The 26063-nt window shown below is 39.4% G+C and overlaps 1 protein-coding gene across 8 annotated transcripts in view; it reads right to left on the bottom strand.

The window, feature by feature from the left end:
- The window catches only part of LOC104587492 (RNI-like superfamily protein), a 46811-nt gene extending 23206 nt beyond the window's left edge, over window positions 1–23605 (bottom strand). For 5 of the 8 annotated variants that reach the window (XR_733603.3, XR_016082411.1, XR_016082410.1 and 2 more), the window contains exons 1-7: window positions 23208–23418; window positions 22895–23081; window positions 21844–21903; window positions 21638–21721; window positions 19549–19679; window positions 19384–19459; window positions 16959–17029 (exon numbers count right to left, since the gene is read on the bottom strand). Coding sequence is in view for 3 of the 8 variants with exons in the window: in XM_010245122.2 (XP_010243424.2) it covers window positions 16959–17029; window positions 19384–19459; window positions 19549–19679; window positions 21638–21721; window positions 21844–21903; window positions 22895–23081; window positions 23208–23311 (713 nt within the window). In the remaining 5 variants the exon portion in view is untranslated. Of the gene's footprint in view, window positions 1–16958; window positions 17030–19383; window positions 19460–19548; window positions 19680–21637; window positions 21722–21843; window positions 21904–22894; window positions 23082–23207; window positions 23419–23453 lie in introns of those variants that run through there. The other 3 variants (XM_088897746.1, XM_088897745.1, XM_010245122.2) reach the window with 3 other exon arrangements.
- Between the last annotated feature and the right edge of the window lie 2458 nt (window positions 23606–26063).

Below are 26063 nucleotides of genomic sequence, written 5' to 3'. Positions count from 1 at the left end.
TGCTACTTTCTTTAGGTGGCTGAAGAAAAGGGGTAAAATCATGTGGAGATGTGTGAGAGATCCCATATGTTGGACTCTATGGGAGGAAAGGAATTCAAGGACCTTTTCTGAAAAAGAAAGGAAGAAAGAAGAGATCATTGGAGTTATTACAGTCAGGGTGGTGCAATGGCTAAAATCTTTGGATCTGTTTGCTGACGTCTCCACGGGTATGTTGCTTCACAATTGGAAGGAGGTGGCAACCTCTACACCAGCTCATTCAACCGCATGTCCTCTGTGGTCACCACCAACCCTTGGATTAACAAAATTAAACTTTGATGGGAGTAGTGAGGGCAATCTAGGACCTTCAGGTGTAGGAGGGGTTTTCAGAGATGAAAATGGGAAGGTGGTTGCATACTCAGGTCCCATTGGGGTGGGTGACTTTCTTAGAGCTGAGATGTACGCTTTAGTGGAAGGATTAAGGAAGGCAAAAGAGCTGAATATTCAAAAGCTGATTGTTGAAGGAGATCATAGTTAGTCTTAAACTGGTTAAGGAAAGACAGTGGACTTTGGAATTATGCTAATGAGAGGACAGAGGTTAAGTGATTATCCAGGGGAGTAGAAATTCAGTATCATTGGGTGAAGAGAACTGCAAATGCCTTGGCAGATAATTTGACAAAGCAAGGGGTGGGAAGAGACCAAATGTTTTGGGCTACTTTGTAATCTCTTTTCTTGTTCTCTTGGGGAGAGTTAAGTCGTTTTATCTCTCCCCGGAGTGCTGTATGTAATCATGCTTTTTATATTTAATATAAATCTCTGTTATTGATAAAAAAAAAAAAGTGAATACAAAACAGCTTCTCCCAAAATGCACAAGTTGTTGCCTTAAAAAACAAAGTAAAATTACAATTGAGCTCAGAATAAGTGATCCTTGTTCACCCCTTGCTTAGCTAGTAGGTCAGCCAGCCCATTTGCCAATCTCCTCTCCCACTGAACTCTAACTAGTTTTATTTTTTTGGAGGAAAACTCTAACAGTTAGAGTTCTAATTTAACTCTTAACTGTTAAATTAAAAGAAAGTGCACTTGAATCTTCTTATCTCCACCTAAAAGACCAAGCTATTGTCTCCGGTTCTTTAAGCCAATCAGTTACCACTTCAGAGCCACCTTCAATAATCAAAATCCAAAATTCAACTCTTTAGCAATTTGTCCTCCCTGTAAAACAGCTTGCACCTCTGCACTAAAGTCACTAACCGCATCCCCCACTCCAATTGGACCAGAGAATATGGCAACAATATGTCCCTCTTCATTCCTGAATACACCCCCAATACCAGAAGGTCCAGGATTGCCAAGGCTGCTGCCATCGAAGTTTAGATTATGAAGCCTTCTTCTGGGGGCTTCCACTCTACAACAGGTTTGTCCTTAACCAAAGAAGAATTTGCAACAGATTCCCAGTTTCTCCATATGTCATCAAAGGAGAAGAGTGAGAATAAATCCAAAGCTTTATCCCAGTTAATAGCCCTTATTAGCAAACAGTAGCCTAAAAATCCTGTTATTTCTTTCCTCCCAAACTGTTCATACTAAAGCAACGCTAACACATCTCCATAAAACTCTACCTCTTCTCTTAGGCCACCTGAAAGTTGTAGGGTCAAAAAGCCCCCCGGTTTGTAAAGGCATCAACCACCTGCACCCAGAAGACCAAAAATTTTTTTCCCCAAGTTCCACAACAAAGGGACAAGAAATTACAAGATGGTAACAACTTTGTCCATTTGCTTTGCAAAGGAAACACCAGCTTGGGGAAATGCAAAGGTTGGGTCTTTTCTTTTGCAGGGTATCCAACGTGTTTAATTTCCCAAGAGAGGCTTCCCAACACAGGGATCCAACCTTGGGGGGGATGGGCTTAGACCAAACTTCTTTCCAAAGATACGGCTGAGGGTTAGGGACGGAACACAACTGAGAGAAAAAAAAAGGCACAAGAGAAAAGGCCCAGAGAATTGGGTATCTAGATTCTAGCATCAGGTTTAGAAAAGTCCAAACAAATAGTGACTAGGGTTTTGAGTAACAAAGAAGCTTGATCAAGTTCAACGTCTCTTAGATCTCTTTTGAACCCCAAATTCCAACTGAAACCAGAGGACTGAGAGAAATAAACAAATCCATGAATGGGATCACTTTTAAAAAGGGAAAGGGAATACAAAGATGGATAAAGGTGTCTCCCAAAAAAGAATTCTATCTCCAGTACACGCATCATACCTGATAAGGCTGAGAAATTGGGGAAGGACACCGTGAATAGCCTTCCACGGAAAGTTTAGAATAGTCCGCTGAGACACTCCAGCATCCCAACCATTTTGAACACATCCAGGAATACTTCCCACAACCTTATGACAAAGCCTCTTTCTAATGGCCATCTCCATTTACCCAACAAAGCTACATTCTTCTTCCCTATATTGCCCAACCCCAAACCCCCTTGCTCCTTACTTCTACAAACTAGATCCCATCTCACCATGTGATCTTACCTTCCTTCATCAGGATCCCATAAGAACTCCCTCATGATCTTCTCTACTTTCAGTACCTCCCTTTGTGGCATCTCAAAGACTAAGAGGAAGAAAACCAGAAGGTTTGCTAAAGTAAACTTAATTAGAGTTATACGACCCCCTAGAAACACACAATTCCTCTTCCAAGCTAATAATTTCTTAGCACATCTTTCAAGAATTGGGATCCAAAAGCTTCCTTCCCATGGGTTGGCTCCTAGAGGCATACCTAGATATTTCAAAGGCCACCTAGTGGTAGGACAACCTAAGGCTTCTGCAACCCCAACCATCTCCTCCTCTCCCAAGCTCAGTCCCACTACGCAACTCTTTTCAAAATTGTTTTTCAACTTAGAGACAAATTCAAACAGTTTGATCACCTGCTTCAAAGTACTTGTCTTTTGAGGATCAGCACTCTCATAAAAAATAATCGTATCATCAACAAACTGCAAATGTGTAACAACTAGGGGTGCTCACAGTTCGGTTAACCAAACCAGTAGTACTGGTTTTTGGAAAACCAATAACCAAAACCAAACCGAAGCCGATCGGTTAATTGGTTGATCGGTTCGATTCATCAATTTTTTGGTTTTCTTATTTTTATAACATTTATTATAAAAAATAAATATATAAATATATAATAAAAATTAGAAATACATATAAAATATTATATTATAAATAATAAATAATATATTATATATAAAAAATATATAATATACATAAATATATAATATGTAAATATATATATATTGGTTGGTTTGGTTAATTGCCAGGTTTTTATATTGGTTAACTAAAATCGAACTGGTACCTTCAGTTTTTCAAAATACTGAAATAAAACCGAACCGACTGGTTCAGTTAACCAGAATTTTCAATTCGATCTCATCGGTTCAGTTTTTTGGTTTTTCTTACTCACCCCTAGTAACAATTGTGCTCTCTCTCTCCCAACCCTCCAACCTTTAAATAGTTCCAAGCTATCAACTATTGCGATAAGACTACTAAACACCTCAACTACCAAGGTAAATAAGAAAGGAGAAAGAGGGCCCCCTTGCCTCAAACCTCCAACAAATCATGCTCTCTCTCTCTCCCCTAGTAACAATCATGCTCTCTCTCTCCCAACCCTCCAACCTTTAAATAGTCCTAAGCTATCAGCTCTTGCGATAAGACTACTAAACACCTCAGCTACCAAGGTTGTTGAAGATTAATTAGTTTTATGATGTTTTTCTGAGTAGATGTTTTATGTTAGTTGTTAGATAGGAGGTGGGGACCACAATAGTTATGTGATTCCAAATTTTATTATGTTTTTTGAGTGTTATATATGCTGTTTTATGTTTTGTTGCCTTATAAGGGCATAGTTGGCTTTGTACTGTTCTATTATTTTAGTATAAATAATAAGTGAAGGGGGCGGCCAAATTATTGCTCTCTTTTCTTTCAACTTCTCCTTCTCTCTTCCTTCTCTCTTCAAGAAACTACTTTCTTTCATATTTTTTAATTAAGCAGATTTCTACTTGGTATCAGAGCGAGGTTAGGGTTTCTTGAAGCATTCTTATGCAGCCCTAGATCAGCTGACTGCATGAAGTAGTAAAGGGCTGATCGATTTGCTATAGATTGCCCAGTTCTTGGAGTTTTTGGTGGGATCTAGACATTAGGAAGGTGATCTACTGTTCGGCATCAAAATCAGGAAGAACTGGAGTACGGGGAAGAGTCCCAAAAAAGTTGGACTCTTTGTCTTTTATTTGATCTTGGGCGCCCAGGTATTGTTAGTTTTCTTTTGATTTTCTAAAGAGGGTGGTTTGGTTTCTGAAATTTTCTAGGCCTCCTGGAGTGATCGATTCACTTTTCTCTCTGTTGGGAGGCGTGGGGAGGAGAGAGATTTCCCTCCAACTAGGGTTTTCTTCTTCCGAAAGGGTTGGTTTCTGTGTGTGTGGTATTAAATTATTTTTTGAAGGTCTCCAATCTATTTTTTTCCTACTGTTGAACTGTTTGAAGTAAAATGGAGAGTTGGAATACCGAGATGAAATCTACCGGTACTGTGGGACTGGGCGTTGGAGGTAGTAGTGATATTTTTGGGTCTGGGATCATTACTACAGTAAAACTTGATGGTACAAATTATTTGGAGTGGGCACAATCAGCTAAGATGGCTATTGGTGCCCGTGGAAAATTAGGGTATCTCACTGGGGAGGAGAAGAAACCTGATACAGACTCTTCCCGATGGGTGCAAGAGAATTACATGGTAATGTCTTGGCTGTGTAATTCTATGTTACCTCATATTGCAAAAAATTTCCTATGGGCTAATACTGCTAAGGAGATTTGGGATGGAGTGACTGAAACCTACTCTCATAAGCAAAATGAAGCCAGAGCCTATCAGTTAAGAAATCAGGTGATAAGTATGAAACAGGGAGAAAAACCTCTTGCTGTGTATTTCTCCATGCTGAAAACCCTATGGCAGAAAATAAATCACTTAGAAATTGTGGTATGGGAAACTGTAAATGACGCAACAACTTATCACAAACTAGTAGAGAGGAATAGGGTTTTTGAGTTCTTAGCAGGGCTGAACCCTGAATTTGACATTGCTAGGCAGCATATTCTTTCTAGGGAGGGTGTGACACTCTCTCAGGCCTATGCTTTTGTCTCTGGAGAGGAGAGTAGGAGGAATGTAATGCTGAGACAGCCTGGGATTGACCAATTGGCTATGGTTGGTACAACAAAACCTAAGTCGAATGGAGACGGGGGGAGTAGTGACACGACTAGAAGGGAAGATAAGAAGGACTTGGTGTGTGATTATTGCAAGAAGCCTAAGCATACCAGGGACACTTGTTGGAAGCTTTATCCAAATCTTATGCCTGCTCGGATAAGAAACAATAAGGGAAATGCAAATGTAGCCACTACAGGAAACTCTTCAGCCCCTCTCTCCCAAACTGATTGGGAATCTATTGCAGTAGTAGCAGTGAGAACAGAATTAGAGAGGTTCGGACAGCTTACGAGTAAGAAAGATTCACCTAGGTCTAGCCTTCCAGATGGACAGCAGAATGCAGAAGCCAACTACACCACTTCCTTTGCACATACAGGTAGTTCATATGCAACTGCGAATCTTGCATCCACTTCAAGTAAGGAGGGACCTCCCTGGATTATAGACTCAGGAGCATCTGAGCATATGACTAATGCCCCTACCATTTTCAGTTCCTATCAGTTGTGCTCTGGTAGAGACAGAGTCTCTACAGCAGATGGTTCACATATGCCCATTGCTAGGAAGGGGACAATTAGAGTGACCAATGATATAACTTTGTCCTCTGTTTTACATGTCCCTAGACTTCATACCAACCTACTGTCTGTTAGTTCTTTGACAAAAAATTTGAATTGTTCTGTGACCTTTCTTCCTGGTAATTGTGTTTTGCAGGATCTGGAGTCAAAGAAGATGATTGGGAGTGGTCATGAGGTGAATGGAGTCTATCTTCTGGATGAGATTCCGAAACATTAGGGCCATCATGTTAGCAGCAGCAGTAGCAGTGGGTCAGAGTCAGTAAATCAGATTATGCTTTGGCACAATCGCTTGGGACATCTTTCTTTAGTTCTTTGAAATGTCTTTTCCCAAAGTTGTTTGAGTCTGTTCAATTATCTACTTTGGAGTGTGAGATTTGTCAGTTAGGAAAGCATTGTAGACGGTCTTTTAAACCAAGTAATAAAAGAAGTACTTCTGCTTTTAATATTGTTCACACTGATGTATGGGGGCCATATCAAATCCCTTCCATGGGAGGAGGATTCCATTACTTTCTCTTGTTTGTGGATGATTATACACGATATTCTTGGATATATTTGATGAGATCACGTGATGAGGTTCCTAACTTAGTACGATAATTCCACCAGATGGTTCTCACACAATTTGGAGTGAGAACTAAGGCTTTTAGATCAGATAATGCCAGATAGTACTTTGAGAATGACCTAACCACGTATCTCTTAGAACATGGTGTAGTTAATCAGAGCAGTTGTGCATATACACCGCAACAGAATGGAGTTGCTGAGAGGAAAAACAGACACATTGTGGAAGTGGCAAGGAGTCTTATGGTGTGTGCTTCAATTCCTGTGCAGTTCTTAACAGTCGTACATGTGATTAACCGTGTTCCTTCACGGACTTTGGGGTTTAAGGTGCCATTTAGCCTCCTTTTTTCAGATGGAGAGATATTTCATATACCTCTAAGGGTTTTTGGCTGTGTTTCTTTTGTTCACATTCTTGGCCCTCATCGCAAGAAATTGGATCCTAAGGCCAAGAAATGTGTTTTTCTTGGGTATGCTCAGAACCAAAAGGGGTATTGCTATTATGACCCAGTGTCAAAGAGCAGATTTGTCACTATGGATGTTATCTTTTTTGAATCCACATTCTTCTTCTCGAATGGTTCTCCTCGGGTCCTCATGGGGAGAGTTTTGGGGAGGATAACTCACAATCTGTTCCTCTTCCTGTTTCTGTGGTACCTCCATCAGTTCAACCAGCATCTAAATCAATTCAGCCACCACCTACACCATCAGTTCAGCCAGCACCTGCACCTCCAGTTTCACTACCTGAGCCACTACGGGCAGCCTCACAACAATATCAACGCCGACAAATGATGGTTGACTCCACACATTCTCAACCCACACCACTCTCTGTCAGTCCTTCTGAAACTCCAGATTCGACAGATACAGTTCTAGGTATTCCTCTTGAGCCTGAGCCTGTTATGTTTTCTGATGATAATGTTTCTGTCCCTAACATCATTGTTGCAGCTGATCCCACTGACCTTGATCTTCCCATTGCACTTCATAAGGGGAAGAGAAAGTGTACAGCCCACTGCATTTCACACCATCTTTCCTACAGTGCCTTATCACCCTCCTACCGTGCTTTTCTTTCTTCCCTGGATTCTGTGTCTATACCCAGGAATGTTACTGAGGCTCTTTACAAACCTGAGAGGAAAACAACCATGCAAGATGAGATGGATGCTTTGGTCAAAAACCAAACTTGGGAAATAGTTGATCTCCCCCCAAACAAGGAGACAGTCGGACGTCGATGGGTATTCACAGTGAAGTATAAGGCCGATGGCAAGATAGAGAGGTACAAGGCAAGGTTGGTAGCAAAAGGGTATACTCAAATCTATAGTGTTGATTATCTAGAAACCTTTGCACCAGTAGCTAAGATGAGTTCAGTTCGTATCTTTTTATCTCTAGCAGCCACCTATTCATGGCCCTTGTTCCAGCTTGATGTCAAAAATGCTTTCCTCAATGGTGACTTACAGGAGGAGGTATATATGGACAATCCAACAGGCTTTTATGAAAATGTTGGTAAAGGAAAGGTGTGCAGACTCAGAAAATCTCTGTATGGACTGAAACAATCACCTAGGGCTTGGTTTGACAGGTTTAGAGGGGCACTCATCCGTTTTGGATACATACAGACACAGTCTGATCACACCCTCTTTGTGAAGAAGAGAGATGCTTTGGTGTCAATTCTGATTGTGTATGTGGATGATATAGTGGTGACAGGAAATGATCTGGAGGAGATTGATGATCTCAAAAAATCATTGCAGCAAGAATTTGAGATCAAAGATCTTGGTGAGCTCAAATATTTCTTAGGGATTGAAGTTGCAAGATCCAAGCATGGGATCTTCACTTCACAGAGAAAGTATGTACTTGACCTACTGCGAGAGACTAGGAAGCTGGGGACCAAACCAACAAATACTCCTATGGATCCAAATCACAGAAGTAATGGTGTGGATGGTGAATTGGTAAAGGATGTGGGGAGATATCAAAGAATGGTGGGCCGACTGCTGTATTTGTGTATAACACAACCAGATATTTTTTATGCTGTCAGTGTTGTGAGCCAGTACATGCATGCACCTCGGGTTCAACACTGGGAAGCTATTGGGAGAATACTTGCATATTTGAAAAAGCACCCTGGCAGAGGCATTCTTTTCTCAAATCATGAGAATCTAAAGATAGAATCCTATACAGATGCAGACTGGGCAGGATGCTTAGATGACAGGAGGTCTACATCAGGAGTGTGTACCTTTGTAGGTGGAAACTTGATCTCTTGGAAGAGTAAGAAGCAAGCGGTTGTGGCAAGGTCAAGTGCAGAGGCTGAGTACAGATCCATGGCTCATGGTGTCTCAGAACTTCTTTGGGTTAGATCTCTTTTGAGTGAAATTGGGGTGAAAGCAGAGGAACCTTTGATGTTATACTGTGACAATCAGGCTGCAATCAATATTGCCCACAATCCAATTCAGCATGATAGAACAAAACACATTGAAGTTGATAGACACTTTATAAGAGAAAGGGTAACAACCGGAGAAGTTTGTTTGCCTTATGTCTCTTCAGAGTTGCAGCTGCTAATGTTCTCACTAAAGGGGTGGCAAGGAACAAGCTTGAACATGATCTACGCAAGTTGGGAATGTGTGACATTTACTCCCAACTTGAGGGGGAATGTTGAAGATTAATTAGTTTTATGATATTTTTCTGAGTAGATGTTTTATGTTAGTTGTTAGATAGGAGGTGGGGACCACAGTAGTTATGTGAGTCCAAATTTTATTATGTTTTTTGAGTGTTATATATGTTGTTTTATGTTTTGCCGCCCTATAAGGGCATAGTTGTCTTTGTACTATTCTATTATTTTAGTATAAATAATAAGTGAAGGGGGCGGCCAGATTATTGCTCTCTTTTCTTTCAACTTCTCTTCTTCTCTTCTTCTCCTTCTCTCTTCCTTCTCTCTTCAAGAAACTACTTTTTTCATATTTTTTAATTCAGTAGATTTCTACTAAGGTAAATAAAAAAGGAGAAAGGGGGTCCCCTTGCCTCAAACCTCTAGTTACTGGGAAAAAAAGTCTCTGACCACTCCATTAACTAGGACTGAGTAATGACATGTTTTCAAACAGCCTTCAATCCATCCACACCATCCCTCTTCAAACCCAAAAATTTTCGAAGTGTCCAAGAGGAAGGACCAATCCTTTCCTTCTATGTGTCATTATCTTCATTATTCTCTCTTCTTCATTTTGTCTGCAACATTAAAGCTTTTCAATACTAGTATAAAGTCCAGTTATTCCCTTCCTTTTCTAGAAAGCCCTACATCACAAGGCTTCTTTATTATGAAAAGAATTTGGATTTTCAAAGAACAGAAGGTTGAGAAGGTTAGGTGATGAGCAAGGACTAAAAGAAGACATATTTATTACTGTTGTGATGATTATTTAATTGTTATTTTATAGTTGTTGTTAGTGGGTTGTCAACTTAAGATGCTATTAGTTAGTTATTTTCTTTCTTTCTTATTAATTTGTTTCTAGGGAGTGCCGCCAGGGGCATACTTGTAATCTCCATTCTTTTTATATTAAGTTAATATAAATAATAAACTGGCGGCAGCCAGAAGATGTTTTTTTCTTTTTCTCTCAATCATATCTTCCTCTTCTTCTCTTTCTCTCTCTCGCCTCTCTCTCTCCATGAATGATTACATGGTATGCCAGGTTCTGGGCTATAAAAGAATTTCGATCTCTCCTATTTGAACCTGCTTCGTCCTCTTTTCCTTCTTTGATTTCTTGGACGTGGAAGACAAAGAAACCCTAGCAGACTACTTGCGGCTCTTCCTTTGGGTTCTTCCTTGGTCGTAATATCAAGGAAACCCTAGTCGAAGAAGGGCAATGCAGAAAGAGACTCCCTTTCTTCTTTGTTCGATGCTGTGAAGTCAGTTTCTGGTTGGCACCCTCGTACAGGTGCTGGACAGGGTATGTATTCTTGTTTTTTTGTTTTTTGGCCAATGATGTGAAGGCCATATCCCTTGATTCTATACATTCATTTGGATTCTGAATTGTTATACTGTATGAGCTGTAGTCGGACTGATAGTATACTATTCTAACGTCTGCCTTGGTTGGGCCTTATCTCTTGGACTGATTACTGGCTTTTTTAATGACTGAACCATCACTGAGTTGATTTCAGCAGTTTTTTTGTTTTCTCTTCCACATCCTAGAAGTAAATTTCTTGAGGGTTGGTATTCTGTTTGTGGTTGTTGTGTAGTTGTGTGGGATTTGGTTTGATTTCAGCAGTACTTTATGGCAAACTATGATTCAACTTCATCGGGGGTTACACCGACCCGCAGCACAGCTGGTATGGGAGGTGAAAACATGATGTTTCCCATGCCCATTACCCCTTTAAATGGTCTAAACTACCTGGAGTGGGCTAAAGGTGTAAAACTTTATGTAACGGCAAGGGGAAAAGCTGGTTACATAAATGGAAGGGTGAAAGAACCCAAGAGTGAGACAGTTGAACATGATAGGTGGGACCAAGAAAACAGTATGATGTCTTGGCTCCTTGCAGCCATGGAACCTGATGTGAAGAAGAACTTTATGTGGGCAGACACCGCTAGTGAGATCTGGGAATAGGCCAAAACTACCTATTCTGAGCAAAGGCATTATGCCAAGGTTTACTAGAATCCTCAACCTGTAAACAGGAAAATCGTAGTTTGTCTTCCTATTATTCAGCCCTTACTTCCATATGGAAAGAATTGGATCATTATCAGGGTATAGAGTGGAAACATGATGACGATGCTAAAGCCTACAGGAAGCTGGTTTCTCAGCAGCGTGTGTTTGCCTTCTTGTTGGGACTGAACCCTGCCTATGAACCCTTGAGAGTTCAGATCTTAGAAAGCAAAGAGTTGTCGTCGGTTCACGAGGTATACTCCCTTGTTCAATCAGAAGAAAGTAGGCGGAGTGTGATGGTTACAACCAAGGGGGAGCAACAAGTTGCTTTGGCTGCAATGAGTAATAACAACATGGGGAAGAAAAGTGAGACCAAGAAGGCTGATGATAAAGACAAGTTGTTTTGTACCCACTGTCGGCGCTCACGGCATACACGTGACACGTTGGGACATTCACGGGAAACCCAAGTGGGCAGTGAAGAACCAAGAACAGGGTAAAGGGCAAGGTCGGAAGAAGATGAACACAGCACATAATGCAGCACATGTGGCAACCCAAGATACTCAGGTTGCCGGTACTACCTGGGACCACCTTAATAATTCTAACCCCAAGGAAGATATAATGAATTCCTTCAAAGACGACTTGGAGTCATATGGTAGGGCTTTGCGACAGATGAATAGCTCAGTCACTAGTACTCCTACTTCATTTGCATCTACATCAGGTAATACGGCTTCTGCATTCCATGTCACTCCCACTGGTTCCCCTTGGATCATTAACTCAAGGGCCTCTAACCACATGACCGGTAAGCCGAACTTGTTTCAGACTTATAGCCTTTTGTCAAGAAGGGATAAAGTGAGGCTTGCAGATGGCTCATTCTCCTCCATTGCAGGCCAAGGATCAATATCTCTTCCCCATGGCCTTAACATGAATTGTGTATTGCATGTCCCTCAACTTCCTATAAATTTGCTTTCAATTAGTAGTATCACAAGCTCTTTAAACTGTAGTGTAACATTTTTTCTTGGTTCATGTGTTTTTCAGGATCTAACTTCTAGGAGGACGATTGGTAGAGGGAGCCTAGTGGATGGTCTCTACATTCTCGACAACAAAGCTGGTCTCTCGGTGTCATCCTCAGAGTCACATAGTCAGTCAAATAAGAGTCAAATTTTTTTGTGGCATAGTCGGTTAGGTCATGTTTCTTTTGAAATAGCAAATTCTTTGTATCCGGTTTTATTTAAGTCATGTTCAGTGTCAAAGTTCCAGTGTCAAATGTATCAGCTGAGCAAACAATGTAGAACAACTTTTCACTCAAATAATAAAAGATCAAGTGTTCCTTTTCATGTTGTGTATTCTAATGTATGGGGGCCTACTACTGTAATCTTTGAGGGTGGATATAAGTACTTTATCACATTGATCGATGACTACTCTCGCTATACATGGGTATTCCCTATGCGTAGTAGAGACGAAGTTCCAAAGATTGTGAAAGACTTCCAGAGGATGGTATTTACGCAATTCCATGTTGAAATACAGATCTTCCAATCCGACAATGCAAAAGAATACTTCCATGGTGAGCTCAATGAGTTCTTTGCCTCCCACAGATCTATTCATAGGAGCTCATGCACCAGAACACCACAACAAAATAGTGTTGCAGAAAGAAAAAACAAACACCTCCTTGAGGTAGCTCGCGGGATGATGTTACACATGAATGTTCCAAAAAGGTTTTGGATGGATGCTATACTTGCAACTGCTTATGTCATCAATCGCATGCCCTCCAAAGTGCTGAACTACATGGCCCCTCATCAGTTGTTGTTCCCTCAGTCCCCTTTATTTTCCATTCCCATGAGAGTTTTTGGTTTTCGTGCCTTTGTCCATGATTTGTCTCTGTCTCGAGGTAAGTTAGACCCTCGGTCCATTCCTTGTATCTTTTTGGGGTATCCCTCCTCTCAAAAAGGGTATCAGTGCTTTGATCCCGTTAGTCATAAGTTTTTTGTGTCTATGGATGTATCCTTCTTTGAGTCTGAGCCATTCTTCCCTGCTTCTCCTCAGGTGGAGAGTAGTAGTGTGGAAGAGGAGAAGCAGGTTCAAGTCCGCCAAGTCTCTCTTCCTTCTATTACGGACCTTGCTCCCTTTCGTGTCTTCCAACGTACACATCGTAGATATCAACAATGTGATAGAGATGTGGAGCAGCCAAACATTGAGCAACCGACACCGTTAGACTCCCAGGAGGCAAGTCCAATCCCTGTTGCACCTACTGATACCCCTACTCCTACTGTGGATAACCTTGACATTCCTATTGCTCAAAGAAAGGGAGTCAGGTCATGCACTACCAAACACCCCATTATCCAATTTGTCTCCTATGATCACATTTCCCCCTCATACTGAGCCATTCTGTCCGCAGTTGATTGCATCCCTATTCCCAGAAATGTTGCAGAAGCCTTAAAATGCCCCGAATGGACAGATGCCATGAAAGAGGAGATCAATGCTCTTCATAAAAATCAAACTTGGGAATTGGTGGATCTCCCAAAGGGGAAAGACCCTGTGGGGTGTAAGTGGGTATTTACAGTTAAACACAAGGCAAACGGAACAGTTGAAAGGTACAAAGCAAAATTAATAGCCAAAGGGTACACTCAAGTGTACGGGGTTGACTATGATGAGACTTTTGCTCCAGTAGCTAAGATGAACTCAATTAGGGTTCTCCTGTCATTAGCTGCTAACTTTGACTGGGAATTGCATCAAATGGACATAAAGAATGCTTTTCTGAATGGTGACTTAGAGGAATAATTATACATGGCTCAACCCCCTGGATTTTGTGCCAAGGGAAGTGAAAATAAGGTGTGCAAGCTGAGAAAGTCTCTTTGTGAGTCTGATCATACACTCTTTGTGAAGAGATGTCAGGAATAGGTTGTTGTATTGATAGTGTATGTGGATGATATCATCATTACAGGAAATTGGAGTTCAGAAATACAAAAATTGAAGCAATTCCTTGCATCTAAATTTGAAGTGAAAGATTTAAGTCCCCTGAAGTATTTCCTTGGAATTGAAGTCGCTCGCTCAGAAAAGGGTATCTTCATTTCTCAAAGGAAATACACCCTTGATCTATTACAGGACACAGGCAAATTAGGTGCAAGGCTAGCAGATACTCCCATGGATGTTGACCACAAGTTGGGTGACTGTGATGGTGAACCTCTGAAAGATGTGAAACAGTTCCAAAGGCTAGTGGGAAAGCTGATTTATTTGTCCATGACCCGTCCAAACATTGCCTATTCAGTTGGGGTTCTAAGCCAATTCATGCACTCTCCTAAGAAACCACACATGGAGGCAGCAGAGAGAGTTCTTAGATGCTTGAAAAAGTATCCCGGAACAGGTCTACTATTCAATAAACATAATCACCTAAAGGTGGAAGTCTTTACAGATGCTAATTGGGCTGGTGTTGTGAATGACAGAAAGTCCACGAGTGGATATTGTACATTTGTAGGAGGAAACCTAGTGACCTGGAAAAGCAAGAAACAAAGTATGGTAGCAAGGTCAAGTGCTGAAGCTAAATATAGAGCTATGGCACATGGGGTGGCTGAAGTCCTTTGGCTAAAAAATCTTCTATGGGAGCTTGAAGTCGTTGTTCATAACCCTATGTCTCTTTACTGTGACAACAAGGCAGCCATAAACATCGCCAGCAACCCTATCCTACATGAGAGGACCAGGCACATTGAGGTAGACAAACACTTCATAAGGGAAAAATTGGAAAAAAGGGAAATTTGCATCCCTTATGTCAAATCCAAGGAACAACTCGCTGATGTCCTCACAAAAGGGCTTCCATACTCGCGGCACAATGAGTTATGTGACAAGTTGGGCATGATAGACATATTCAGCCCAACTTGAGGGGGAGTGTTGTGAGGATTATTTAATTGTTATATTATAGTTGTTGTTAGTGGGTTGTCAGCTTAAGATGTTGTTAGTTAGTTATTTTATTTCTTTCTTATTAGTTTGTTTCTAGGGAGTGCCGCCAGGGGCATACTTGTAATCTCCTTCTTTTTATATTAAGTTAATATAAATAATGAATTGGCGGCAACCAGAAGATATTTTTTTCTTTTTCTCTCAATCATATATTCCTCTTCTTCTCTTTCTCTCTCTCGTCTCTCTCTCTCCATGAATGATTACAATTACATTTACTTTTTGGTTCAGGTTTAAGACAAGGGATTTGCAAGGAGCTTGATTTGATTCTTTTTTTTCTGTTTCCTTAAAGGTTCACAAGAAATGATGATTTTGTGATGCTTTTTTCTTACAAATAACATCCTTTGTTTTCTTGGTGTTCCATTCTTTTCTTTTATGAATCTTGGTGTTTTATTCTTAATTCTTGTATTTGTAAATATACTAATAATAGCACAACAGGGAAAACAGATTGATCCAATAATTTGGGCACCAAAGTATCATGAAAATTTTCTATTTTTCTTTTTGCAATTTTTGTATGTTTTGGGTCATAAGTTCAGTTTGGTGATCAGCTGTGTTTTACTGGTGTACTTTCTTTTCCTTTAATAAATTTTATTTTACTACAAAAGGAAAGTAGTTTGGTTATTTTACATGTCATGTAGATCCATCCTAGAGTTAACTTTTTTTTGATAATAACAGAAAAAGAAATTTTATTAAAATAAGAATCACAAATTACATCCTGGTGTAGAGATTACACCACATACCATTACAAAAATCTTTCCAGATTACATTCTTGAATCTCAATTGCACTCCAAAAGGAAGACCCTAGAGTTAACTTAACGGCCTAGTCTTTTTTCTTTCTTTGATAAATATGGCCTAGGAATGAGCTTGGGGATGTAATAGCTTTTTTCTCAGGCCCAATTGGAGAAGGTGATTCTCTTACGGCTGAGATTCTGGCAGCTGTGAAAGGAGTAAAAAGAGCTAAAGACTTGAATATAAGCTGATCATAGAAGGAGATTCTGAGATTGTAGTGGGCTGGTTAAAGGAAGACAAAAATGATCTCTGGCATTACAGCAATGAAAAGAGAAAGTTTAAGTGGCTGACAAAGGATATTGATGTAAAATGAACTTGGGTGAAGAGAACTACAAATTCCTTTGTCAATGGGTTAGCTAGACAAGGGGTAAATAGGGATTCTGTTTTCTGGGCTCAATTGTAACTGCAAGCTCTTCTTTTGGATGGCTTTTGGCCTCCTTCAGGAGTTAAAAAAGTTTAGCTCCCCTCCCTTGTATCTTATTCTTTTTTATTAATGGAAAGTTCTGTTACTGATCAAAGAAAAAGGCTGGGGGATTTGGTACACAGGACCTATATACAGTTAAAGGGCCCACATAACTTGCCACCTGTCCTGTGTTTGGAGCATTAGAGCCCACCATCAAATGGGTTTTACCAACAAGATCAGCTGGATCAGAAATCATCTTGTACAGAATCATCTAACTGCTATACAATATTTAAATGGAAAGTGGAGAAAAGTTTTTCTTAAAGTTAAGAAGTAGTTCTATAAAAATGTGCACATCAGACGGTTACAGTTGTCTGATTACAGTGCACAACCATAGTTTTAGCAGGGAGACACTCAATGGTTGGACCTAGTTCTTGAAAAAGGAACAAGTTGCAAGTTAATGGGGCCCTAGAGTTGTATCCCCAAACCCAAGATGCTCCATTTAGGAACCAGTCTTTGGGGGCCATTACTTAGTGTAATGGTAAAATCTTGGGCTCACAAGCATGACAAAATGGGTTCAATTACCCCATAGCTGGGACCAACATTGGGTAATATTTTACCGTTGCACCAAGTAATGGCCCCTATAATAGCAATAAAAGCATGCACTTAAAAACAGATACATTGGATTCCTTCATTTTTCTTTTGGTTTATCAACAACAAAAAGCATCATTTATTTGAATTAATTGGAAACTGACTCGATTTGTTGGATGAGTAGGTTGTTCCCAAAGTAGAAAGAGTAGTAGATGAAGTCCTGTTGGTAGTAAACCATTTTCTAAAAATAGACACCACTAAGAATAAGAATAACCTGGAAAGGAGCCCTTTTCCATGATAAAGAGAAATCAAAATCACTTGTTTACATACCTGGTGAGATTCAAAAACTCCAGCTCTTGGTAATTATCGGCAATTAGGTGCAAGCTTTTGTCTGTGATATTCTGTGCATGACATCGAATATAATGTTATCAGCAAAAGATCTTTGCAAGATAACAAATCTTAAAATTAAATAGTTGGAGATGAATTCAGAACATGATTATACATGCATAAGAAAAAAGAAGACAAAATATATCTTATGATGAAAGTACCATGTATTATCCATTGTACAGGGATATTTCAGATTCCAGACTAAATAGAACCATTCTAGAGACAATATAATACTTTGCTTTTTCAAAAAATAAGAAAAGAACCATTCTAGATACCATGTATCTAGATACCATGTATCACAAGATATTCTAGATATCTTGTGATGAAAGTACCATGTATTATCCATTGTACAGGGATATTTCAGATTCCAGACTAAATAGAACCATTCTAGAGACAATATAATACTTTGCTTTTTCAAAAAATAAGAAAAGAACCATTCTAGATACCCCAACAGCATTTGTTTACTTTACTTTTTAAGTTCCACACATTCAAGTCTGTTCTTTATAAATCATATTAATTTTCCTTTTGGACAAAATATATAAAATACAATCAAAGAGCACACTTACACTTAAATAGCTTTTTTTTTTGAAAGCATAGCTTCCATTAAAGAAACAATAAAAAACTGTCTTATTACAGCACTGCTTTCTAAATTGCAACCAGACAACCAATCAAAAAAATGGCAATCAAACATGATAGAGAATTTCCTAATTTTTGTTAATTGATTACAACATTGGCAATCACTAAAGTTTCTGAACCCTGCACTACCATTAGTCAACTGTATCACTCCCACTGGTTCTAACAACCCAAGCTACTTCAGGATATTTATGTGCAAAAATTTATTTACCCCAAAAAGATGGGAAACTCTTCTAGTTATGTTTATTTCTCACCAAGTACTATGACTACAAGGATAGATCATAATAATGACCACTAATCCTTAAGCCAAATTGAAATGGATGGTTAAGGACCAATTAGCAGGGCAGGGAATTACTTCAACACGTGGTTAACAAAGATACAGTTTTAATGCTGCAGCAAGATGCAAAATCTAATTCAAATGAAGAGACAGACAGACAGGCAGAGAGAGAGAGAGAGAGAGTACAAAAACATACACAAACATATAATCATTAACAAACACAATTTTATTCATTAAAGATGTAGAAATGATAAATACAAGAGCTAGACATAATTTATCTAGCTGCACCCCCCATCCCATGATCTACCACAACCCATACAAGATTTCCCAATTTTCTGCCCTAAGACAGAAACCCAGTTTAGATCTTCTTCATCGACTCCTTACCAAAGAACCTGCTGCAGAGTTGGCTGATCTTGGAACCCATCTGAATAAGATATTTGCACTGGATACCAAGGATCTAGCCTCTCTTATTGCATGCACATGCGTCCAAAGACTAGTTTCAATGCTCTCCATCCATCTCCAATTATAACTTGTGGATATGGCTTTAAATAGAACAGATTGACGAAACAGGATTCATGTAGCCAACTCCATATGGTTGGGATAACAACTCCATATCGAATCTCCTTCAATAACTAATCTTCCATAACCCAACGATTTGGCTAACTTCAACCTTGTAAAGGGATAACAATTCTGCACAGGTTTAAGTCCCCTCTTCACTTTCTCTCCCCTGGCTTCTTCCATTTCTGTAAAAGCTCATCAAGGTGCCGCACAAACCTCCTTCCTCTAAAGCATGTTGTACCACTTAGTTTATCTTTAGACCCAACAAAGGCTTCACTTATATCCTTAGGTTGATTGCTATGTGTTCTAATAACAGCTAAAATTTAAGTTCAATCAATTCATTTCTAGGGAGCCAGGTATCCATTATGAGGTCTAACATCAGGACCACAAATACACTCAAGGTCTAATAGCAAGACCCTGCCATTAGGAAGGTAGAAAAAAGTAGCTTAAACAACAAAAAAAGGTAAATATGAAATGATACCAGTCTACTACTAATGTCCCAAGGACAACTGAGATATTGACTGAGACCTTAACAAAATGGAGAGAGAGAAGGAGGAGGGTGAAAATCTTATCTCTCATTTGAAACTATTTCTTAGAAAAGAAATCAATTTAATCAGATTTTTCCACATAAGGCACCAATAAGATAGATATAATCTATGGTTTAAAATGTTATTATACAATTTCTTCTGAAAATGGTGAAACATGTGATTAAGAGAGCAACATGTTCTAGACAAAACAAAAAAAAAAAAAAAAGCTTCATATCAATAATGCATACAGACATTTACAGTACCCAATTTTAATGTGGATGTGACAAAATGATGACAATGATATTTTCAAATCTAAGTGTGAAAGAGCATTAAAGATGCAGATATAAGCATATACAATGTAGAAATCAAGTACCTTACAACCACTCAAGTTTAAATCAACTATATATTTGCAGTGATCCACCATATGCTTTATGCCTAAATCTGACACCCTGAGAAAAACAATATCTCACAGCTCATTAGTAGCAATAAATAACCTCAATCCAACAACTACGTTGACAAACAGGTGAGCATCAAGTACCTCACATTCCAATAGATGGATAACACCTTGAGTTTAAGGCAAGCACTAGTTACAGCTTCAAATCCCTTATCAGAGATCTTCTGGCAGCCATTAAGATTTAGAGATTCCAAATCTTGAAGTGCCTCCATGCACTGTCAAGCCCACAACTATCACTATAATAGCAATTTTTGTATGGTAAAGATAACGAATTGTATCAATAATTATAAGAAAAGTCAATGTCCATTTGCAAAAAAGTTACATCAATGAAAGCAAACTGTCAAAGGCACCACCTAGGCGACTAAGAACCTATGGAGGGTTGCCTTCACTAAATGCCTAGTTCCTTTTGTACAAGGCGCTTATAATATTTTTTCTTTTTTTTTTGTGAGTATATAATATTAGAAAAGATGTTGTTACACTTATAATATTTTCATAATTTTTTTATCAGTCATAATATTTTCATAATTCATATACTAGTTTCTTTTTGTGAGGGCACAAGTCAGTGGACAGTATCCTGAACTCTTTAACACTTGAAAACCTCAACTACTAAGCAAGGAAGATTTTATCCGTTAAACACTCAAGGCGCATAAGAGTAACTGAGGTATGTCTTCTTCTTCTTCTGACCCTTTCTTTTCTTCTTTCTCTAGGACAAAAACAAAGGTGCCACCCTTTCATCTCTTCTTTATTTTATTTTCTTCCCTTTCTAGGACAATCTTCTAACAGATATGTTGATATTCTAGTTTAGAAATGAAGTTCAAACTTATTTGATGAGGATTATTGCTAATTACTAGTAAACGATGATTGATGGTTGCTACAAAACCTAGGAAATTAGCCTAGGATTTAGGTTTAAAAAACTATCACCTAGGCGATGCCTAGGCAGTTAGGTACTCGGTACTCCCTTGTCCCCTAGTTTCATCTTGATAACTATGATTGAAGGTTTAATCATAGACGGTTCCATGATAAACACTTCAAAAACTCCTACATTTAGAACTGCAAAATTCCTTCCGGAATGGAGGAAGTAAGAGAAAATAGCATTTTTTATAGGTAAGAGAAAATAAGCATTCTTCCCCTCAACATGACATTTAATCTTCTTTTACACTCAATATCCTCATGGTTCTTTCCTTCCAAATACAATACACATCAATGGAAGCTAACAAACAAATATGTCCTCTTCTGCTAACATCCTTCACAGGTTATGCTTGAGAAAGAGCCATGTTAAACCCTAGAATTACCAACAGTCACTCAAGAAGCTTAATGAAGTATATCAAAATCTTCATGCATTATGTTTTTGATAAGTAACAGTACTTCAATAATTTTATTAATACTTTAATAGTAGAAAACCAACTTTAAAATGGTGTACACTCTAACTGCAAAAACAACATAAGCTGACAAATGAAATCTGCATCTACATAGTAATTTTGGTTCCTGCTTCACCCCAACATAAACTACAAATTGGAACACCTGACCTCCCTAGTAGGTCACCAATGCAATTTGCAGACCTTGGCACCCACTTGAATGAACAATTCAAGTTGGCTCCCAAACCTGACATTGCTAGTAGGTCAGCCATACAATTTGCAGACCTTGGCAATTCATGTTGGCTCCCAAACCTGACCTTGCTAGTAGGTCAGCCATATACAGTTTGCAGACCTTGGCACCCACTCGAATGAGCAATTAAAGTTGGTTCCCAATGTTCTTGCATGTCTTGCCAGAAATATATCCCTCTTACCTTCCTTCAAGCATTGAGATTCAATCAAAAGAATGAAAGTACAAATATAATGTCTATCCTTTTTTTTTATCAATATAATGTCTATCCTTCTCATGAAAGATAATCAATTTATATTCAATTTGAACTGATCCAAACATATCATTGAGAACAAACTAGTGAATTAATAAGGCAACTAACATGAAAGGACAGAAAAGTAAAATAAGTTTTAATCATATTTCTTGTCCAACTCTTCCATGCAGTATTGTAAAAGTTTAAATAAATAAATACTTACTATCTGACCTTAAGCTACATTTATCTGCATTCTCAAGTGAAAATGCCAATAAATATCTTCCTATTCTTCAAGAAGACAAAGTAACATATAAACCTGAATCAAAATTAGAACCTTACCTTGCCCTTAAGTTGAATGAGATGTTTGTCTTCAATATCTTGTGCAAACTCAAGGTTTATCTGCTTAATATGTTGGTATCTGGGCTGAAAAAGCGAATGTCTATGTCACCAATTTGGGATCATCGTTGGTAGCAAGGAGAAACTCATTCCAATCAGTTCTAATGTAAACTTCCATAAAATTTGACACAAAGATAAATAATACAAACCAGTGAAAGAGCAGCAATCAGCCGTTCACCAGCATTGTTCATCTCATGCAAATCAAGAACCTACAATACAACATTATCAAAGTCAAATCATAAAACTATTTACTCTCTCATCCACACACATTGTACAGTGTGGGTTCCAGCCAGATGCTAAATCAATTAACCCAGATAAATTCTTAGAGCCATATAACAAAAGACCATGTTGAATAAACAAGTGCAAGCTTTAGAAAGCTGTTTACATTCATAGATAGGCTTTTAATCCACTGTCATAGAAAGCATCAAAAAATGTGATTAGTTACTGAAGAAAACATAATTCCACCTGCTAAGTAAAACTGATTCAACGGATTTGAAAAACTTGGGTAAGGTCCAACTAAGTTCTTTGAGCCATATAACAAAATGCCATGTTGGATCAACAAAAGTAAGCTGGTCTATATTCATAAGTATGCTTTTAACCCATTGTTATAGAAAGCATTGAAAATATGCGATTAACTATTGAAGAAAACGTAATTCTACTCACTAAGTTAAACTGATTCAATGGATTGGAACAAGTTGGGTTCTAACCAGAACCAAAAACAGTTCATTTGATGAAATTTCAAGACCCAGGTATCGCAGGCTATGTTGTACCAGCCGTTGAACACTACTTACATTCGTAGATATGTTTTTGATCCACTTTCATGGGACCCATCCAAGATATACTATTAAAAATTCAAACAAGAAAAGAAATTTATTCATTCAATGTAAATCAACAAATTGAATGAATATAAAAAAAAAAAAAAATTGGCTTCCTCTCCAAAATTAATTATTCTGATGAAACTTTTATAACAAGCAATAGAGTCAATGCTGAACCACAAATGCAAGCTGTGGAGAACTGATTATAGTCAATGACAGGCTTTTAGTCCATTTTCTCGAAAACCCATCAACGATATGCTACGAATTACATGAAATTTGTCTTCCATTACTTACCAAAAAAAATATACATGAAAATTGTTCATTAAATGAAAACTAATTCAGAGAGTGAAGCTGAACCATGAAAAGAGAGATATATATATAGTACCTTCCAGAGAGAATGGTAGGAGGAAAGTGTACGGTACAACCACGGGCTGACCGGTAAGAGAGAGATAAGGTCTCTCTGAGGAAGTCTCGTGCTCACTATCTGCAGCACACGAGGGACCGTATCTCTGCTCCAACCCATCTCTTCCTCGTCCTCTTCTTCTATTTTTTCTGTTACTTCCATGGGCGATCTGCAGAGAGAGAGAAAGAGAGACGCCTTAGCTAATGTGTGTAAAGGGAAACAGAGACCTCGAGTAGCCTTCCGAAGAAGCAACCATCATCGCCGTGATTCCGTGAAGCCGTCTGAAGGGAATTACCTTACATCGGGGCCCACACTAGTGATGCATCGGTCGTATGACCGTGTAGCCATAAGGCAAGAAGGGTCCGTGGATGAAATATAAGTTATGCATGAAGAATACATGGCGGGCTTTCATGATGAGGCAGGTCGGGACTAGAATTTGTATTTCATTTCTTATTATGGAGAAGTAATAAAAGGCAAAATAACATAAACCAAGCATCAAAATGTTGAATTATTTGGTTGATATATATAGAAAATACATAACTATTTCCGACCTACTGACAGTTTTGCCTTAGTTTGGAGAATAACGTCTTGCCGTCATCTCAAAAGATAGGAATCATCTTGGCAACATATAAGTCCATCTCAAACTTCTTAGATCAACTCGTACTAAGGGCTTCATTGATCTCCGACCTCTGAGGAGATCTCTTTACCGAGACGAGCTCCCACCCAGGAGAGGTCCTTTCTAGCATGATGAGCTCCCTTTCAGGAGAGCTCCATACTCTAACACTTGTCCATCAATTGACCACCTGGAAGCACATGCAACAATATTGTCAACATGTAAGGTGAACTTACCAAGTAACCTATCTCGGGCCCACTTCATGCATTGAAGACATGGAGGACAGATCACCACTATATCACAGCTATGCACTAGGTGGTTAATGCATGTCTCAAGTGGCTAAACAGGTAGCACTGATTAAGCTCTAGGTGCCTGAGCTGAATCCCAAGTGTCTAGATCGGATACCAATTGGCCTGAATCAGGCCACAGGTGTCCGAACCGAGCACTATGTAGTTGAGCTCAAATAGCAGGTAACTTGATAGAGCCCTAGGTGTCTTACCCGAGTTCCACTGAGGCAAAGCAAGCTCCAGGTGTTTCAAGCTACAACAGGTGTCCTTCATCTTCTCAACACATATACACTTTGACAGATATCCCGAATCCTATTTAAGGGGCAGGTTAGCATTCAATTCATACTTTATGACATACTAAGTTCTCAACCACCCTCTAGATTATTCAGTACTGACTTGATCGTCGGAGCTACAAGCCTAGGATATCACCCCGGGCCCTCTGACCTTGTTTCCTTCTTACAGGATATCTCTGAGCTCGTCCAGAGACTTCACCACTTTTCAGCGACATCAACTGGCATCATCTATGGGAATCAGTAACTAAAAGCCATCTCCCCTACTAAATTTTACTCTACCGACATGTCACAAACATCTAGACACACCCTGAGGACCTCTTGCCATTTTTCCGGCGAGACCTCACGAGGGCACTCTCGGTGAACCCCATCTCTAGAGGCATTGGAGGGAGTTTCCTGTGAGGAATTCAATAATCTAGTCCAAATTGTAAAAGACATGAACCTACGAGTTCAAGCCAGAGATGAAATTGTGCAGATTGTGCATCACGCAGCAAGGGATGTAGCAATAGAAGCCATGGTGCAGTAGAACCACCCACCACCACCGGTTGATCAACCAATTCCACTAGTCCAGCAAAATCAGGTCGTGCAACCCGTTCACCAAGTGAACCAGCACCAACCACCTCCACCACCAACTGATCCCCTAGCTTCATGTGATGAAAGACGCCCTAAGCGCAAAGACAAGTTGCCTTTGCGACGTGACTGACATCGGGGTGAATGTGTGAAGAGAAGAGAAGAGGAAGGACGGGACAAGCACAACCAACATTAGCAACCTGAACTCTCTGCTCGACGTTCCCATGCTTCTTATGAGGTGAGCATATCAAACTCCCCGAGAACCCACCAATCACGAACGGTCGAGCAGACTAGGAAGTGGAGGCCGCACACACCGAAGGACCACCAAGGTGAATGATGGGGGCATTTAGATAAGCTAGACTCCATTCACCTAGAGACAATAAGCAAGTCAACTGCTATGGTACCCAACCTAGCTAGAGCATCCCCATTGGTTCCAGATATCCTTTCGAAACCACGACCAAAAGGGGTTTAAGACCCCTACCTTTGAAACTTATGATGGAACCACTGATTCAATGGATCACGTGGAAAATTTTAAGGCCCTTATGTTGTTTCATAGGGCCACAAAAGACAGTACGTTTATGGCATTTCCTAATACATTCAAAAAAGGCAAGCAGAATATGGTACTCCGAGCTGCCACCTCGGTCCATAAGTATTTGGACCCAATTCTCTTATTTATTTATCACTCACTTTGCTACAAGTCACAGATGCCAAAACAACTGTAGTAATGTTAATGCACATCAAGCAAAAACCTAGAGAGAACAAGCTAACAAATACATGAACGCCAAGGAGGCATACTTGATGAAGAAAGAACATAAAGAGAAAAAGCACAAGAGGAATGGTGATGAACGGGAAGGAAGAAAGAAGGCTAAGGGTTCTAAGGGTGAAGGGTTGTCAAATCGCTCTTGGACTCCACCTCGGAAGTTCAAGGTGTATACACCCCTGAACGCCCCCATGGTCAGATTCCGATGCAGATCTAGAAAGAAGAATATCTGAAATGGCCCAAGAAGTTGAAGGGAAACTTGACCAAGAGAAACTAGAAAAAATATTGTAAGTTCCACAAGACAGTGGTACGTGATACTGAGGATTGTTTCAACCTGAAGAATGAAATAGAAGAGCTGATAGCACAGGGTTACTTGAAGCAATTCTTGAAAGACACCCGACCTTTTGAAAAGCAGAAGTAGAAGTAGAAGGAATAGAAGAAGATCTGGGCGACCTCACATAAGGTATAGCAATTATTGTCCATGTTATCGCAGGTGGATCGATAGTAGTAGGATGTAGCCACACTGCGAGAAAAGCTTCAATGAGAGAACTACAAACTGATCTGGAAGGTCGAACTGAGAAGAAACCTAACCACCGAGTTGATCATGTTTATAGACGATGACCTAAAGGAT

The sequence above is a fragment of the Nelumbo nucifera genome, chromosome 2, assembly GCF_055504915.1.
Source record: "Nelumbo nucifera cultivar China Antique chromosome 2, China Antique-T2T, whole genome shotgun sequence".
In the NCBI taxonomy this organism is placed as follows: domain Eukaryota; kingdom Viridiplantae; phylum Streptophyta; class Magnoliopsida; order Proteales; family Nelumbonaceae; genus Nelumbo; species Nelumbo nucifera.
The sequence above is the reverse complement of the archived record's forward strand: the minus strand, read 5'-3'. Positions and strand labels throughout refer to the sequence as shown.